General features: G+C 42.2%; 1 protein-coding gene across 1 annotated transcript in view; it reads left to right on the top strand.

The window, feature by feature from the left end:
* Nucleotides 1–16,865, top strand: part of mxi1 (max interactor 1, dimerization protein) — a 33,126-nt gene that overhangs the window by 2,241 nt on the left and 14,020 nt on the right. Inside the window, 3 exon segments of the mRNA XM_034239169.1 lie at nucleotides 577–598; nucleotides 600–679; nucleotides 4,800–4,829. Coding sequence (XP_034095060.1) covers nucleotides 577–598; nucleotides 600–679; nucleotides 4,800–4,829 — 132 coding nt within the window.

The following is a 16,865-nucleotide window of genomic DNA, read 5'->3' as shown; positions in this document are numbered from 1 at the left end:
CTAACAACGACACCTGGCAAGGATTGGTTGTAGCTTGCCAGCTTGCGAAACACTGGATTTCCCCCCTCTCTTCTTTCGACCAAAGCTGCTGATGAGCCAGCGAAGACACAGAAAAGATAATAACCACGACGTGTTTTTTTAAAACAAATAACACTCAGTGTAGTAATAACCGATGCACTGTCTTCCCTGGGTGTAAAAGCAATCTGCTGTTGGTGCTATTTGCGAAGCTAACGTTAGTAACCTGAAGAGCTAACGTCAACGGCAGCCAGGAGAGAATGACTGCTATCAATTAATAAATATTCAACGGTTATTGGAAGCTGCCGAATATATAGAGAGGAGAGGATAGAGGTAAATGTTCAAATGTGTGTGGCGAAGCTGAGATGTATCCGTAAACAGCATCAACAGTTGCTATGTTCAGTGGTTTTGAACTACTTTACGCCTTTACTGCACACAATAAGCAGATGTCATTACAAACGTGTTCCCATTAAGTTCTGAAGGATTGTTGCCACGTGTATAGGTGTATGAAAAATAGTCAAACTCAACCCCTGTTAACCACCCATTTTACTTTCAACAGAGTGTGGAACACGGATATGCTTCGGACATTTCCATCAAATGAGGACACAAACTACCAGAGGCAAAGGAAATTTCGAAACAAGAAGTTCAGCAATAACCACAATAGGTAAGACACTGCTCTCTTTCGTCATGTGAATCCTGGTCAATTGTGGGCTTTGATAACACTGCATATATTTGACTTACTTATACATGTTTCATAATTTATGTGATGTACTGGGAAGTGTTACAGACAGCATGCGTGATACACTCACTGCCAATACCCTTATCGCAACGTTTGGCTAAACAATCGGGCTGTCAGCACCTTGTCACGCTCCAGAAAATACTATTTTTGAATAAAAAAGTTAGCATGGATTTTTTTCAAACTTGTAAAACATGTTTTAGTTGAATATAAAGGTGCACACATGACAGTGTACAATGTTGTTTAACTGGCTTGGGGGAAGCCTCAACGGCTCTGCTAGCTTTTCATCAGCTGATTGTCAAACGGACTGCAGTGCGTGCTAGGGTTAGGGACCGCGGTGAAAGTGACAGCTAAAAACGAAAAGAAAGTAATATGTAATCTTTTGCACTCGTCTCACACTGGTTTAAAAACACAGAGGCTATTGCTTTATTGTATTTCAGCTATTATTTTACGTGTTGGTGGTAGTCCCTGCTCATTTTATCCTATGGGATATGTGTTCTACACTGTGAGAAGAGAGGGTAGTTTTGCCTTCCGCCCTAAGGGGAAAAGGCCTATTTATGGCTGGTGTTTTGTTTGCAGACCTCCAAGGTCAATACGTAGTGCCTTTTTTCAGGATTAATGATGTCAATCAGTTTATGCAGTTTTACCATTATTACACTCTTATCCTATCAAGAAATGCATGTTTGCACCATTTATGTGTCCTCTTTTGCATGCATATCAATCATACACAACATCAAGCTTACGGGTATTGGAGCATATGTGTAATGGTCTATTCTGTTGTGTAGCCGTATGTAACACCGTCTGATAATCACATCATCAACCTGAGCTCTTTCAAGCACAATACTCTCACTGGCTATGGTTACTTTCACTTAGTATTAGGAGAAGCAGGCGAAACACAAGGTTAAGACTCAATAGTATTGTGTTTTTTCTTCGTGCTAGCTGCTTACATTAATCTGTCCATTGACAGTCATACATCAAACGCAAGCTCCATGCCCCCTCTGTCTCTCTCTGAGCCTTTTAATATTAATGTAAGAGCGGGCCACAAACAGGAAACTGCGCATTACTCATCATGAGCGCAGAACGCAGCCTAGTTCTGCATGGCAACAGTCATCATCAGATATAGGCCGTTTTCCATAAAGCCTCCAAGAAGTCGCTCCTAATTTGGAAATTCTACAGAATAATGATGTTTTTGAAGCAAAATCATCTTGCATGCAAAATAAATTCCTCTGAGAGCTATAAGCTTTTCACAAAGCATCTTTACCCTCAATATAGCCTATAAGGTGAACAACTCTAAAGGAGAATGAGATGCATGGTAAGAAGGATTCTCATAAACACGAGAGAAAATGGCACCAAAAAGCATGGAGAAAAGGAGATCTTCTTAAATGGCCTGCAACAGGAAGTCAGTACAGATATTCAGAAGCCTTTGCAGGAATGATGTTCCCAACAGAGAAACATTCACAACTCACTCAGTGAGGTAACACCATTAGCATTTAAACACCATTTCTCAGCCTCGTGTTGTGATACCGTTTTTTTGTATCATTCCCACTGGAATAGCACACATCTTGCGTACCAACAAAATAACATTATTCTGTATATCCCCAGTGCTGTAAGGGTCACTGGATGGGCCGCCCCTGTCTGCGTTATATGTCGTCCACGGAAAGTCCTATTTATACAGTACAAGCTGAAAATGGAGAAGCTGTTGTTAAAATTGTGCAACAGTCCCCACCTTGCAATTCCTTATTACAATTTCCAGATAAGCCAGAGACGTTTTTTTTAGCAAGATCTACTATACATTTACATTATCTGTGCGGCGTGGCGTGCGCTCTGAGTGATAATAAGAGAATCCTCGACCAATGGTGCGCCTAAATGACATCATACATTATCTAAACCCTCATTCATATAAATCTTCTTTTTCATTCCATTGTTCAGTTCACTGCCATGTCATTCTGAAATTAATTTCTTTGAAATATGATAACATAATGATTACATTAACTGTACAGATACATTTGGTTTGACCTGCTGCTCCAGTACAGTAGCTACCTTCTCAGTAGCGTGTGGAGGCTTAAAGTGATGGGCTTATCTGACTCTGTCCTCTCCTGCCTACCGTTTATAGCAGGGTCGCTTTATCTCATTGACCCACTCTCTGTGTGCGTATACTCGCGCACAGACTCACAAATATACGCGTGTACAGAAGAGGTATGCTGCAGTTGTGTGGCTTTGAGACATTCTATAATCTGTATTGCATTGTTGTTGAGCTCCAGACACAGAGATACTGTATCTGATTCAGAAGACAGGGAAGTGGTGTGTGATGATAAAAGCCAATGGGAATTCAAGCTGTCTGAGATTGATCTCTCCAAATGAGAGGCCATAAGATGTGGTGTGCCAGGCTGACCTAAGGCGTATCTACTTTGCAGATTAACAGATAATGTAATTGACACCAGCATTGCCCTTAGATAGACTTTCTAAAGTTATTATCTATGGGAGAAATAATTGAGGCTTTCGCAAAACGGTCTTCTTCACTGTCTGAATCAATTGTGTTGCTAAGGACGATGCTTGATGCGGCCACAATAGTAACAATCCCCATAAATACATTTTCCCTTCCTTCTTAAAGAGTGGTAATCAGCCCAAAAACATGATATAATTGCACACTACACTGAATTAGATTCTGGTGAAATGCTTTGAGTTTTGGAGGAGATTACAAACCATGATGATGGTTTCCAAGCAACACAGGCCCAGTGTGAGCACGGTGACAGCTGATGATGCAAATTATAGACTCCGAAGTATTCATCTTCTGTTAGCAAAACTATCGCTCTCACTCACAGTTACAGAAAGCAGTGGACTCTCTGCCATTAAAAAGTAATTACATATTCGCGTAAAAAGCCTTCACCGAACACAAGGCTGTGACTAATAATTTTCCCTACATAGAAATCATTTTGAAACTCTTTCTTAGATAACATTTATCAGGGTAGTAGTGGCCAAGCATAAGAGAGCAAGCTGGTTTTAGAGCAGTTTTGTGATTTCTATGTTTGACAGGTTAGCCGATGCAGAGCGCAGTCATGCATGATTACTAGGTTATAGAATAAGTTAAATCAAATATACCTCCACAGTTGACTTAACATCCAGTCTTGCATACCCAACTACATGAAATGAATTAGAAACATGCAGTGTTTTTTTATTAGTGTAAATAATTCAACCGCTGAGGCAGTGCTAGTTTTTACACAGTGAACTATCGCCTTGAAGTGGTCCATCTGTCTTATGCCTCTTCCCTTCTTATCTCCTGTTTTCTCCATATTTCCTGTTTCCATATAAAAAAGACAGCGGTTTTGTCAGCTCAGTATTAAAAGGAATATATAAGAGGAAAGCGTATTGCAGTATCGATAACCTGGAATATAGAGTGCTGCGTACATGACTCAGGAGAGCCCATAACCCCACCTAAAACCTGTCCCCCTTTAGGCGAGGTGCAGTGTGTAGGATGGGAACTTGGCCATTTAAGCATCAGGAGGAGGGCTTCAGTATGTTGCCACACAAAGAGACTCTTAGGAAACAGCTGATTCACTTTACATTATTAACAGAGCACTGAACCCTCACTGCTGTGTGTGTGCGCATGTGTGTGTGGGTGCATGCTAGTACTTGCCCAGCAGCACATGCTTGCACGCACCTACATGCACAGTAGTGGCTGCAGTGTCACACTCCCACAAAGCTTTGCCGTGCATTATTGAGGAAGAGGCCGTATAATGCCACAGTGAGGGCCCGCCTGTCACAGTTACGTCTGTTGGTGTAAAGGCTCCAATGGAATGGGCCTAGAGTTGTTCTCTTTTGGGCCTCAATAATACATTCATGAGTCAAATTCCACTGAGTATTTCATTGTGCTAATCTTGGCTCTGGTTGTTGTCTAGCTCTTTTAGTTATTATCTCTATTTATTGCTTTATTTCCTTGAACGGAGTGCATTGCCACGAGGAACAGATACTGTAGGGTTGTGCTTTGCATGTTGAGCAAGCAAACATCCACCTGTGCTCTTTATTTAAATTCTGTTTTCTGTCTCCTTAGGTCCACACACAATGAGCTGGAGAAGAATAGGTGAGTTGGCATTACATTTCAACCTTTACAATGATAGGTCACACCTGAACACACCCTGCCCTGACATGTGAGAGAGTCCATCATGTCCTACTTTCATTTTGCCCTTCCAACGTTTTGACATCTTCAAAAAATCACTTCCTCTTCAATCAGAAGTAAGGGGAGATTTAGTTGTGTTCAGTTAAAGAAATTCTCCCTGCAAGGTCTCCCCCCTCTTAAAAGTTATGCAACAGTTTGGTTAACGGGCTAAGGGCTTCGAGTTACAGGAACACGCAAGGTTGCATGCAGGCAGAAGTCAAAAGTTCAGAACAATGAAACATGATGAAAATAAATGTTTTAATTTGTACGTGGAAGTGGCAACAATGTCAGCCAAACAAGGAGTCCTTTCAGTAGCTTTCCAGCCCAATCACAGTTCTATTCTGAGTTATATTTCTGCATTCAAGATAGTATCTACAGCAAAAGATATGTGGGGTATTCAAGCAGAGCGTGGATTGTGATGGTTTACCACACCGTCTTTTCAAGAGAGCGAACACTGGTTTCTTAGAAGCCCTTATCAGATTGAGTTCACCACCCACATAGGATGCTTGCTGGTGTTTACGTTCCGTGACTTTTCAGGCTTTAAGGGTCCAGCCTTTAAGGGTTTTTTCTTTGACACCATAAATAAGAGCGGCTAGACTGGCAGGATTTATGGTAAATATAAAAAAAAAAAGCTTGCCTTCCATTTCATTATCTCCGAGGGTGTAGGTACAATGAAAGGATGTGGGAGGCGGGATCCATTCAGCGTAATTACACATCACCTCGGCCTGTTTTTTCACCAATGTCCCTGGCAGACTCTTCTAAAAGGATGGGAACATTGGAAAGAGAAGCGTCCAGTAAGTTAAATATAGACAATAGTTGATGTGTCATCTCAGTGCTCATACGCGATGCCACACAAGGCGAGCCGGTCGGTAGTCTGGCCTTGGCAGATTGTGGCACCCATGCGGGGTTGCTTTATCTACATTGTTCCACCCACACAAAAACATTTTTTTTTTAAAGAGCCAGCTCAGATGTTTGTTCCTACAACACAGTGCAAAGGCTGTTTTCGTCACTGCTCCATTTCCACATTACGCTGCCAGGAACTTTGTAGTATGGCCTGTTCTGGCCATGTATGGGCTATAGTCATCTCTGCCAATCTGAGACTAGTGTAAAGCCTGTAGATGATGGAACAGAAGGGATCACTGCTGGCTTGGTTCAGCACTGAATTACGGTAGAGTTAGGATCCATTAGAGAGATAATTAATAAGTGCATTAAAACTCACAGCATCATACAAATAGATGTAGAAAACAGTGATGTACCCAGTGTTTTTTAATTTGACTGCATAAGGCAAGCAAGTTTATTTATATAGCACTTTTCTGCACGCGACAATTCAAAGTGCTTTACAAAACAAATTAAAAGACTTTTTAGGATTAAATACAGTAAAACACATTATATAATGGCATTTTACAACAGGCATTACAAAGCAAGATAATAAAAATAATAAAAAATACAACAACCACAGGTATACAATACATGTTTAAAATGCATACTGGAGTTTGAATATGATCATCTCAATTAAAGCAGCCGGCAAAGAGATCTGTTTTAGAGTCTCGATTTAAAAAATAGTAAGTGTTTTCTGCGGACGTGCATGATTTGGGAAGTTTGCTCCAGAGTGTCGGGCATAACACTAAATTCTGCCTCTCCATGTTTTGTTGTTACTCTCGGAACCGATAGCAGACCCGTCCCAGAAGACCTGAGGCACCTTGATGGCTCGTAATTATGTAGGATTTCAACAATATACTTTGGTCCTAAACCATGTAATGATTTAAAAAACTAGCAATAGTACTATTAAAATCAATTATTTGGCCGACTGGAAGCCAATGTAGAGATTTCAGACCGGACTGATGTGATCAACTCTTTTAGTGTTAGTGAGGACACGTGCAGCAGCGTTCTGAATCAGCTGGCAGTTTTCTGATAGATTTTTTTTGTCAGCCCTGTGAATACACTATTGCAGTAGCCGAGTCCTACTGAAAATAAAAGCATGGACAAGCTTTTCTAAGTCCTGTTGTGACATTAGTTTTTATATCCTCGATATATTCTTCAGGTGATAATAAGCAGACCTAATGACTGTTTGTAATGTGACTGTTGAAATTCAGGTCTGAGTCCATCACTACAACCCTAGGATATTCTCGGCTTTATTAGTTGGTTTTGTAGTCCTGCCGACTAAAGCTTCTGCGATTACTTTAATCGGTCCTTCTTTGGTGCTCCAAAAAACAATGATCTCAGAACTTTCTCCACTGAACAAACAAAAAACTGAGTCCATCCAGTCAGTGATATGCTCAATGCACTTGGCTCAGTGTTTCTAATCGAGAATAGTCTCCTGGTGTGATTTTAAAAATAAATCTGGGTGTCGTCTGCATAGATGTTGTATAGCTTAGATCGCTCTTTTAATAATTTCAGCCAGAGGTAGCATATAAATATTAAAAAGCAAAGGTCCTAAGATGGAGCCTTGAGGAACCCCCGCATGACATATTGTCAAAGTTGATGTGTAGTTGCCTATTGAGACAACGTTTTTCTGTCCTTTAAAGTAGGTACTAAACCAATTTAGAAGCTGTTGCTGAAACTCCCACCCAGCTTTCTAGACGGTCTAGCAAATATGTTTGTGGTCAACAGTAATCAAAGGCAGCGCTGGAATCTAATATACTAAAACTGATATTCTGCCACTGTCTGTGTTTAAATGAATGTCATTTAAGACCTTTACAAGTGCAGTTTCAGTGCTGTGGTTTAGTTCTAAAGCCCGACTGAAACACATCAAAAACCGTCATTTAAAAAACATGAAATGACTCAAACTTTGAAAAACAACTTTTTCAATCAATTTGCTTAAAAAAGGAAGGTTTGATATTGGCCTGTAATTATTCATTTACGGTTGTGGTCTAAGTTATGCTTTTTTAGGAGTGGTTTAATTACTGCAGTTTTCAGGGCCTGTGGAATACACCTGAGTTGAAGAGGTTTGTTTACTATGGTAGTATATCTGAGGCCATGCAGGGAAAAAACAGTTTTTGAAAAATCCTGTCGGTATGATGCCGAGGCTACAGAAGGAGGATTTCAGATGCTTGATAATGTCTTCCAGGTCTTTAGCATTTATCAGATGGAATTGTGTCATGATGTCTGGATTGACTTTAGGTGGACACAGGGACAAAACATTGGCTGTTCCTGTGCGAGGGCACTGACTGCCTGTCTATTTGCATGATTTTTGTCAGTGACAGAAGGAGGCAAAATTCATTGCAGAGGGCCCTGGTGGATAGAAATTCTGGAGCTACTAGACACTGGGGGGGTTGGTTGAGTCTGTCGACGGTAGCAAAACAAGGCCGTGAGTTGTTTTTTATTTTTGGTAGAAAAGAAAGAACTGTCGTGCCTTTTTTTATTTCCTGATTAAAGATGCGAGTCTCTCTTTATATATTTCGAAGTAAACTTGGAGATTTGTTTTCTCCACCTGTGTTCAGCTTTTCTGCACTCAGTTTTTGCTGTTCTCACAGTCATGGCTTTTCTCCATGGAGATTTGTTTCTTGCTAGATACTTCCTTTGTTTTTAATGGGAGCAATGGCATCCATGACAGTGTGTTATTTTTAGAATTAAAATGATCAACTAGCTCATTTACTGAGAAGTTAGCATGGGCAATTGAGGGAGTAAAGATCTGAGCAAAGATTTCCTCGGTATTTCAGTTAAGTGACGTCTAGTGGTTACCTCTTTCTTAGCAATTGTATGGACGGTAATAGAGCTCACAAAGAAAACACAGGAATGATCGGAGAGCGCTACAATCAGTCACCCACAAGCTTAGAGATGTTCAGGACCCATTGATACAATTAAGTCCAGGGTGTGCCCCTTAGTGGGTGTCGGACGCTTGAACATGCCTGAGTCAGTCCAAAATTGTCGATAACACAAAACAGTTCTTTAGGCCCCTCTGGGATTGTCAACATGGATATTAAAATCACCACAAGACTAGGGCGGTCAAAGTCAATACACCAGACAACAACTCGGTGAAATCATCAAAAAAGCTTGCACAGTATGTGGGTGGTCTATACTGTAGATGTTTAGGAAAAGAGCTCGAGAGGAGCATTTCAGCTGAAGGGCCACATATTTCAAAGAAGCAAAGTTCCCATACATAGTCTACTTGCATTGAAATACTGTAAATCATTAAACAAAATAGCTACTCCACCCCCTTTCTTATGCAGTCTTGCATGACTCATAAAACTAAAGTTGGGAGGAGTTGATTCTATAAGAACAGCTGCACTATTGTTTTGGTCTAACCAAGTTTCAGTTAAAAACATAAAAATCCAGATTATGCTGGGTGATAAAATCATTGATTAAAAATGATTTACCTGACATTTAACCTGTAGGCCCAAGCCTGTTTTTTCAGGTTTCAGGCTCGAAAATGACATTCCCAGAACAAATGACCATATCTTCCCTTCTAAAAGGGTTAATTAATAATCATTTTCCCAAAGTAATGATAACCTGTGAGTTGGATGTAGAAAAGTCATAAAGCAATATAGATGTTTTTTATTTTAAAGAAAATTCAGATTGAACATGGTAAAAAACGGTAAATGATGTCCGTCCCAAAATATATTTTGTACTTATAGTGAAAACTAACCTTGGATGGAAGGGGTTAGTAGACTAAAAGCTTTAGGAATCCAAGTACAGCTCTGCTAGGATCCTGGATGAGGGTGCCGCAATAATGATCACATCACCCCCCATCCTTAAAGCACTACACTGGCTACCCGTGGAACTGAGGATCGAATTCAAGGTCTCCGTCCTCACCCACCATGTGTCCATGGAACTGCCCCTCCCCTACCTCAAGGAACTCCATCACCCCCCATACCTCCTTGCGGAACCAGCCCTCTCCAGCAACTCCAACTTCCTCAAACCCCCCCAGGACTAGCTCCGTACTATGGAGACGGGCCTTCTGCTGCGCTGCTCCCAGTCTGTGGAATGCTCCCCCCGACCAAATGAGAGCACCACAGACCGTGGAGGCTTTTAAAAAAAGGCCTCAAACCCATCTCTTCAAAAGAGCCTTTGCCTAGACCTTTTTATTGCTTTTTATTAATTTTACCGTATTGTGTAATGTTTATTTATACTGTTCATGCTCCACCACTTGTAGCACTTCGGGATTTGAAGTCAAATATGAGGTGCTTTATAAATGGAACCCATTATTATTATTATTATTATTAAGATATAATAAGTACCCTGTATCAAGATTGATGCAAAACAAGTGATATTTGACCTTTTTAGACAGAGTTAGCAAAAAAAAAACCTCTTCTGGGAGACATTTGGGTGGATTTGACCTATCTCTAGGCCCCCCCTTGCTCGATTTTGACATGTGACATCTCTTCCTGACCGTTAGAGCCAATAGAATCGAAGGGAAATCGTCCCATAGACTCTCATGTTAAAAAAAGCTGGCGTCTCCCGCACATGCAATCTTGTTACAGAGCGTAGGAATATCCCTGCTCTGACTTCTAGAAACGGAAATGCAATTTTATTGCTTATAGATTATCAGAACATTTCAAAGGGGACACAGTCACATTGGATATTAACCTATGGATTATAAAATATTCATAGTTTATTAAATATTAAGGTTCCTTAGACGTTGTTTCCCTGCAAAATCACGCGATTCGGCCCCGGAACCGGGTCCGTGGGGCTTAAGAGTAGGGCCAGTTTAAATGTGTTTGATATACTATCACTCTGACCGCCCGTGATAGACCGTGGAGCACGCGGAACTTCTGTTAAATTCGACAAACTCAAACGGATCCTTTTGGACTTTCTTTTTCCAACCTGAGTCACCAACCTTCTGTGTATGTTGGTTAAAACAGAAATGGGTCGCTGTACTGGCATAGAAGCCTCTGGTCGTTGTGGTGGCGCCAGAGAGCGAGATGGCAGGCGTCAACGGCATCGGACGAAGAAGAAAAGTTTCTAGATGACACGGCTGGAAAGGGGGGGCGTGTGGAAATGGAGTGGAAATAGTCAGGGAGATGTCTGAACAGCGTGCTGCATGTTAGCCGCTAGCATGCGGCTACCCAACCCAGCATAAGTACGTGTATTTGTACTCCTGTCATGAGTTCAACATCCCTTGAAAGTTGCATCCTCTCTCTCCTTCCTTTCCCTCGCTCCACCTTGCTGGTCCTTGCACACTCAGAAAGAGAGAGAGCTACAGTAGAACAGAGTGAGCCGGGGACAAGCCGTCCTGTACCACACCATTGTTCCAAATCCAGATACGGACACCCAGTTTTCCCCCCTCTTGTCTGAATTTCAGCTCAACACAGTGAGGTTTCTTTGCTTAGTAGTTGAACAGTATAAGACTAATTCAAAATTCCATTAGCAAAGAAAGAGGGCAAAAATTGAAATGGTAATCCATCTTTTTAGAAGCACACTTAAAGTCAGAATCGTTTATAATCCCCCCTCTCCTTTTTTTGCCAGCAGTTAATCCAATTCCCTTTAAGCACATGCCCCACTGTAAACTATACTTTATGTATCAGGCATAGTTGTTCACCCAAGTGTGTCAGGCTTATGGCATGATTCTTCGACAACAACAGCAGCTTTTGGTTCCATCTCAGCAGTCTTCCAAGTCATGTAAATTGGATTTAGCTCCTTTTTATGGTACAGGTTGACAAATACTTATCAGCCTTGTATATCTGTGGCCGGCCAGACGATTTGCCTTGCATGGCTACCACAGGTCCTGATTACCTCTGTGGCGTGTAGACTCTCATTGACAGCGGAGACCACAGGACGCGGATAAAAGGGACCGAAAGAAGTGTGGGGGTGGAAAACCCACATTCCAGACAGTCACACTGTGCAGCAGGACTAGATAACGCTGTGGCTCTTCTGCTTTGATCCTGTTCCTCCTAACAGCCCTGTTTTATTTCTTCATTCATCACCACTAAATGACACTGCCCTCAGTGAGATTTAACAGTAAAATGCTTATATGCAGTCCCACCGCTTTGATCTCACTTGCATTCACTTACCTGTTAGTCCTTTTTCTTTTAAATATGTTGATAAAGAATCCCCCTGCTCAGGTTAGATGTTGGTTAATCGTTCACGGTAAATACTAAGGTATTCCTTGGCTCTTGGTTATGTGTTTTGTTTTTCAACCAGTAGTTTCTACTCTCAGTTTGGATGACTCTGTTTATGGATAATCAATTCAACAGGCTTTTACTTCCTACGATAAATCCACAAGAACTGTCGCTTATCATTTACCACCGCCTCCCCCCACAGCGACCTATTCGTTTTAATATTGTTTATCAATCCATATTTCTCAAAAACACAGCAAATAATTGTTCCCCCCAGTGTCCAAGCAGTGGAACCAAAAATAGCTTTTCCGCTTGATTTATTTACATTAAGAGTTTCGCAAACAGTGTGGATTAAGCACCTTTTAGTGTGTGCCTGTGGAATATTAAAAAGGTTCAGTCTTGCCCATTAGAGTTGGGAGCTGGTTGACCTTAGGTGGCTTGTAGGGAGTCTCCATGAGTTCTGCCCACTTGGGATTCGATTTGAGCTCTGTGGGTTCGTGAAATAGTAATTGAAAATAGTCACACCCTCATTTGCGGTCAACTTTGGATTGTTGTGAGTCTTCTCAACTGTCAGTGTTTTTATTTTTGTATGTGGGTTTCTTTCTCAGTCTGCAAAGTGTAAGAGCCACTCATATAGTCAGATTGAGAGCTTACTTGTCTTATTTCTTTAAAATATCCTTTTGAAGGTAACTTGTCCAGTTACAGGCCTTGTGTAAGACCTTTAGCAGTAAAACTCAGCAGTGAATATCATTGAATAGGTGTCACATTTTTCACAGGGTACATAACTGTTGAGATTGAAGCCCTCTGTGTATTTCCATTATTTTTCACCAGTGGGCTATAAAGACAGTACTTGCTGTTCCAGCCTTGGGGTTGGATGAGCAGTCAAACATGGAATAAGCCTGGGCTACATTTTGTCTGTCTGTTCTGATGCTCCACGAAGAAGCCAAACTGCTTCACTAGTCTTTCTGTTGTCTGCTCAGTGAGTGCAGCCTATTCTCGGGCTCTGCTGCAGGGCCTAAAACTGGGACCATTTGTTCTGACCAACGTGACGACTTGTAAGCTTTTCTTGGCTTAGAAAAGCAGCTTACAGGACTTGCTCTTTGGTCTGGTGAGCCTAGCTAGAGCACGCACATGTGCTAGAGCAAGCCGCTGCCCTCCCATCACAGGCCACCCAGTACTTGTCCTTAATAGCCTAGCTTGGCTTTGGCTTTTGCTTAGTAAACATTGGTGTCAGAGGATGAGGAAGTGATTGACAGGCTGATAGGATGAGCAGAGAGATAGGGTCAAAACACACCTGACTAAGGGAAGCCTTGAGCAACACACAAGCCTGATCCCAAACCCCCACTGAGTCAGTGTGTACACTGTGGGCATTTGAGACATGTAATTAACCGAGTGACACATGAGCCAATATTAGGGTGGGACTTGTCACCACCAATGGTCAGGTGGTGACAAATTGTGGTTGTGGCTAAAGTCTGCCTCATTGACAAATAGTGTGGCAGTTACCCAGCTGTAACAAGGAGGTAATATTCTCTTCTTAAAGGGGAAGACCGCCTAAATAAAGAATTTCAATATGTTATGCAGGGCTTTGGAAAGTTTAATCAATATATGTGAACATTAAATAGTCCCTTTCGAAGCCTGAAACCAGAGAGACTATTGGACAATGAATGGGTGACAGATTTTCTGGACCAAAAGAGTGTTTCCTTTTTTCTAGCACATTTTTGTTTTCCAATTCTAGTGTCTCAATCCTCAAAAATAATGTGCCCCCATATATTCAGAACATTCCCTTGGTGCTTTCAGTTTCATCTTAAACATCTTTCCCAATGAATTGACTATGGAGCCTAGCAAGACTTCACGGTTGTAGTTTGCTTCCAAGATGTTGAAAGTACCTTTACACTTCCGTACTTTGCACAGCAGGAAAGCACCTGCTCTCCACAGCCAATTCAAGATACTTTCATTTCACTTGTGGGTGTCTAGCACTGATTTGAGCAAGTGAATTAGCTTGCATTGATTTACTTTGATATCTGACAGTATAACGTTTTTATGGATTGGCACACTCAAGGAGCCAGTCACACGCCTTTTTTTAAGAGAGGCACTTTAACGCCTTCAACCTCAACACACTGAAAAATCCATTGGTCTAAAAGGAGGCAGTGTAAGATCAGACACATGCGCCAAAGGGGACAGAGCAACCCAAAGGATAAAAGAAAGTCGTTATTTTTCTGTTAAAAAAAGCTCTCAACTCTTTCTGTAGCTTATTGTCGTGAAAACGTCTTGGTAAAGATAATTGGGAATGGTATATTGGATAAATTAGCATATTATCGACTAGCATCATTGTATCTCTTATTTGTTATTCTCTACAATCAACCAATTTTATGTTTTATTTTCCGTTACAAAAAACACTGTCATTTAAGATTGATATCAGCTACGACCCGCGACCCGACCACGGATAAGCGGGAGAAGATGGATGGATCAGCTACGAGAAGTGCTTATTGAGGCAGACTTGTACGGCTCAGCCACATTTTCTAGCATTCTCAATGGATTGCTGTCAGATGATAGAAGACAGTGTGAAATTAAAGGTCACCATTGTTTTGCCTCACCTCGTCGTATGCCATCCCCTCACAGATGTTCTATAGACGGGTCACGTGTAAAGATGGCCCCACACAGGGGATCGAATGTCGACACTTGAAAGCCGACCCATCCCTCCAGACTTGTCCCTCCCTTCTGACCCTTGACTCTTGACGCCTTCTTATTTCCCCCTCACCCTGCAAAAGTGTGTCTGCACACATTCATAGGAGAGACCGTGCAACCAAAGAAGTCCAGGGTTGTTTTAATTCTCAGTGATGTGTTTGTCAGTGTTCAAATTGATGAACTTGAAACGGGGACTGTATGTTCAGGCTGTATTCTACAAAGTGTTCAGATCCTCCCACATAGAGTGCTGTTCAAAACCTGTTCCATTAACGGCATTGTGTCGGGCTTGTTGATAAGCCCACTTTGGGCCAAATGGATGATGCTTGCGGTTACATGCTGTTCCTGGAAGAAATGCTCCTCTGTTTTTCCCTCCCTCCTCCTCTCTGGAGCGGCTTGTCACGTTCGCAGCCGAGCTAACTTAATCTCTACCTTAAGGAGAAAGAACCGACGTAAATAGAAAAAGGATGCTCGTAGAAGATGCAAGACAGACTCAATTAGGCTAAATCTGACACTGACCTTCTATTTTTAGCTGTACCATCTGGGGAAAAAGGGGTGAAACACCACTGCCTTCTGACCAATCATAGAGGTTAGCTTTTCACCAATGAGAGTTGTGAGATGAAGAAGCAGTGAGAGAAGTCCCCCACCCCTAATTCTCATAACAGCTACCTCACATGCTCTCTCATCATCAGTACAATGAATGTCATTATTTGCCATTCATGTGCTGAGAACTAACCACTGTGTGGAGTGACATACGTGCCAAGTAGGTTAAGTGACTCGGCGAGTTAAGTTAGTGAGTGAGAAAGGTGAGTGTGTCCATGGGTCTGGACATGTTAATGTGTATTTAAGCATTAAACATTAATGTATGTTTGGATTACACTCCAACCCCCACCCTTCTATTGGAGGTATTAAAACACATCCACAGCTGTAAAGATGATGTGGTTTAACGGGGCCGCCCCCTCCCACACACATCCACCCTCCACCTTCTCCCCTCCCTGCCCCCAGAGCCAACATCTGGCTGAATCTCCATGGCTTTACACCAGGCCCATATTAGGAGTCAGGCCATATTGGAATTGTAATCCAAAGCTTCTGCCCTCCCACTGGAGTCAAAGCAGGGCTAAAGAGGGAAAGTGAGGGTTGTGGGTACTGCGTCAGGGACTTTGGGGTGGGTCGAGGGAATTAGGAAGGAAGGCATTAAAAGTGCACTCTGTGTGTTTTCAAGGGATTTTGGGCATTTGCTAAAGACTCATGCATATTGATCACATTGGTAATTTCTGTGCTGAGGTTTTTGTACATTGCACCTAAAGGCGTCCTCCATCTCTTTTACCCTCTTTCCCACAAACTCCATCACGCCTTCCTCTCAACCCCCCCCCCTGGCTCTGTTTCTATGGCCATGTCTCTGGTTAACTCCATCCTTTTGTCTCTCGCCTTGTTTCTTTTCCAACCTTTTTCAGTGGAGCAGATTAAAAGCAGTGTGCACGTGTGAACTAATCCGTGTGTTAGTGATGGGCTTCAGCCCCAGAGTCTCTTGGCTCTACCGAGCAGCAAGTGATTCCCCTCCCTGCTCCCTTTTTCTCCAATGAACTTTGCACGTGTGCATGCGTACGTGTGTGTGCACACGTGTTTGCGGCCTCTTTCTTGAAGGGAACACATTCTTTTTTATTCTCTCATCCCTTTCCTTTGAAACTCCATCGCCTTTTGCTTCATCTCTCCGTCTTCCACTTCCCAATCTGCCTTCTGAGCCTCCTCTGCACTGTTGCTATGCATGGCGGGTGCTGTTTGTGGCTTCAGCGTATTTAGCGTGACAACAGCTTTGGTCTGCCCAGTAATCATCTGTGTCTCGCTTTATTTACCACTTGTGGCCTTGGGATTGGTTGGGGAGGGTTTCCTGCCAGTTCAATTGATTTTGAACTCCCTTTTGCATTTAATTCCACTGTGGCCCCAAATCCATATGCGTTTTTACAATGAGCTTTACTGCCAATCGGAAAGACTCTCTCTCTCTTCGCCGCGCTGAATCTCTTTCTTGGGATTGAGGTCACAACTGCCTGAATGCTTAGAAATATCAAAGTCCCTTTCCCACCCACCCGCATGCAGCAATGCATTTTCACCCCCATTTCATTTCCGTTCCCTGCCATCTAGTCAGAATATGGGTCATCATCCAGCATGGATCCCATGGTGTCCCAAGACTTGTAAATAATTGTTTAAGTCCTCACACACGCAGTTGCCGTGTGTGGGAGAGAGATGAGCATTCCCTTCATTCCCCAGCCTGGTTAGTCAAACTTAA

This window comes from Gymnodraco acuticeps, unplaced genomic scaffold (genome assembly GCF_902827175.1).
Source record: "Gymnodraco acuticeps unplaced genomic scaffold, fGymAcu1.1, whole genome shotgun sequence".
NCBI lineage: Eukaryota > Metazoa > Chordata > Actinopteri > Perciformes > Bathydraconidae > Gymnodraco > Gymnodraco acuticeps.
The sequence above is the reverse complement of the archived record's forward strand: the minus strand, read 5'-3'. Positions and strand labels throughout refer to the sequence as shown.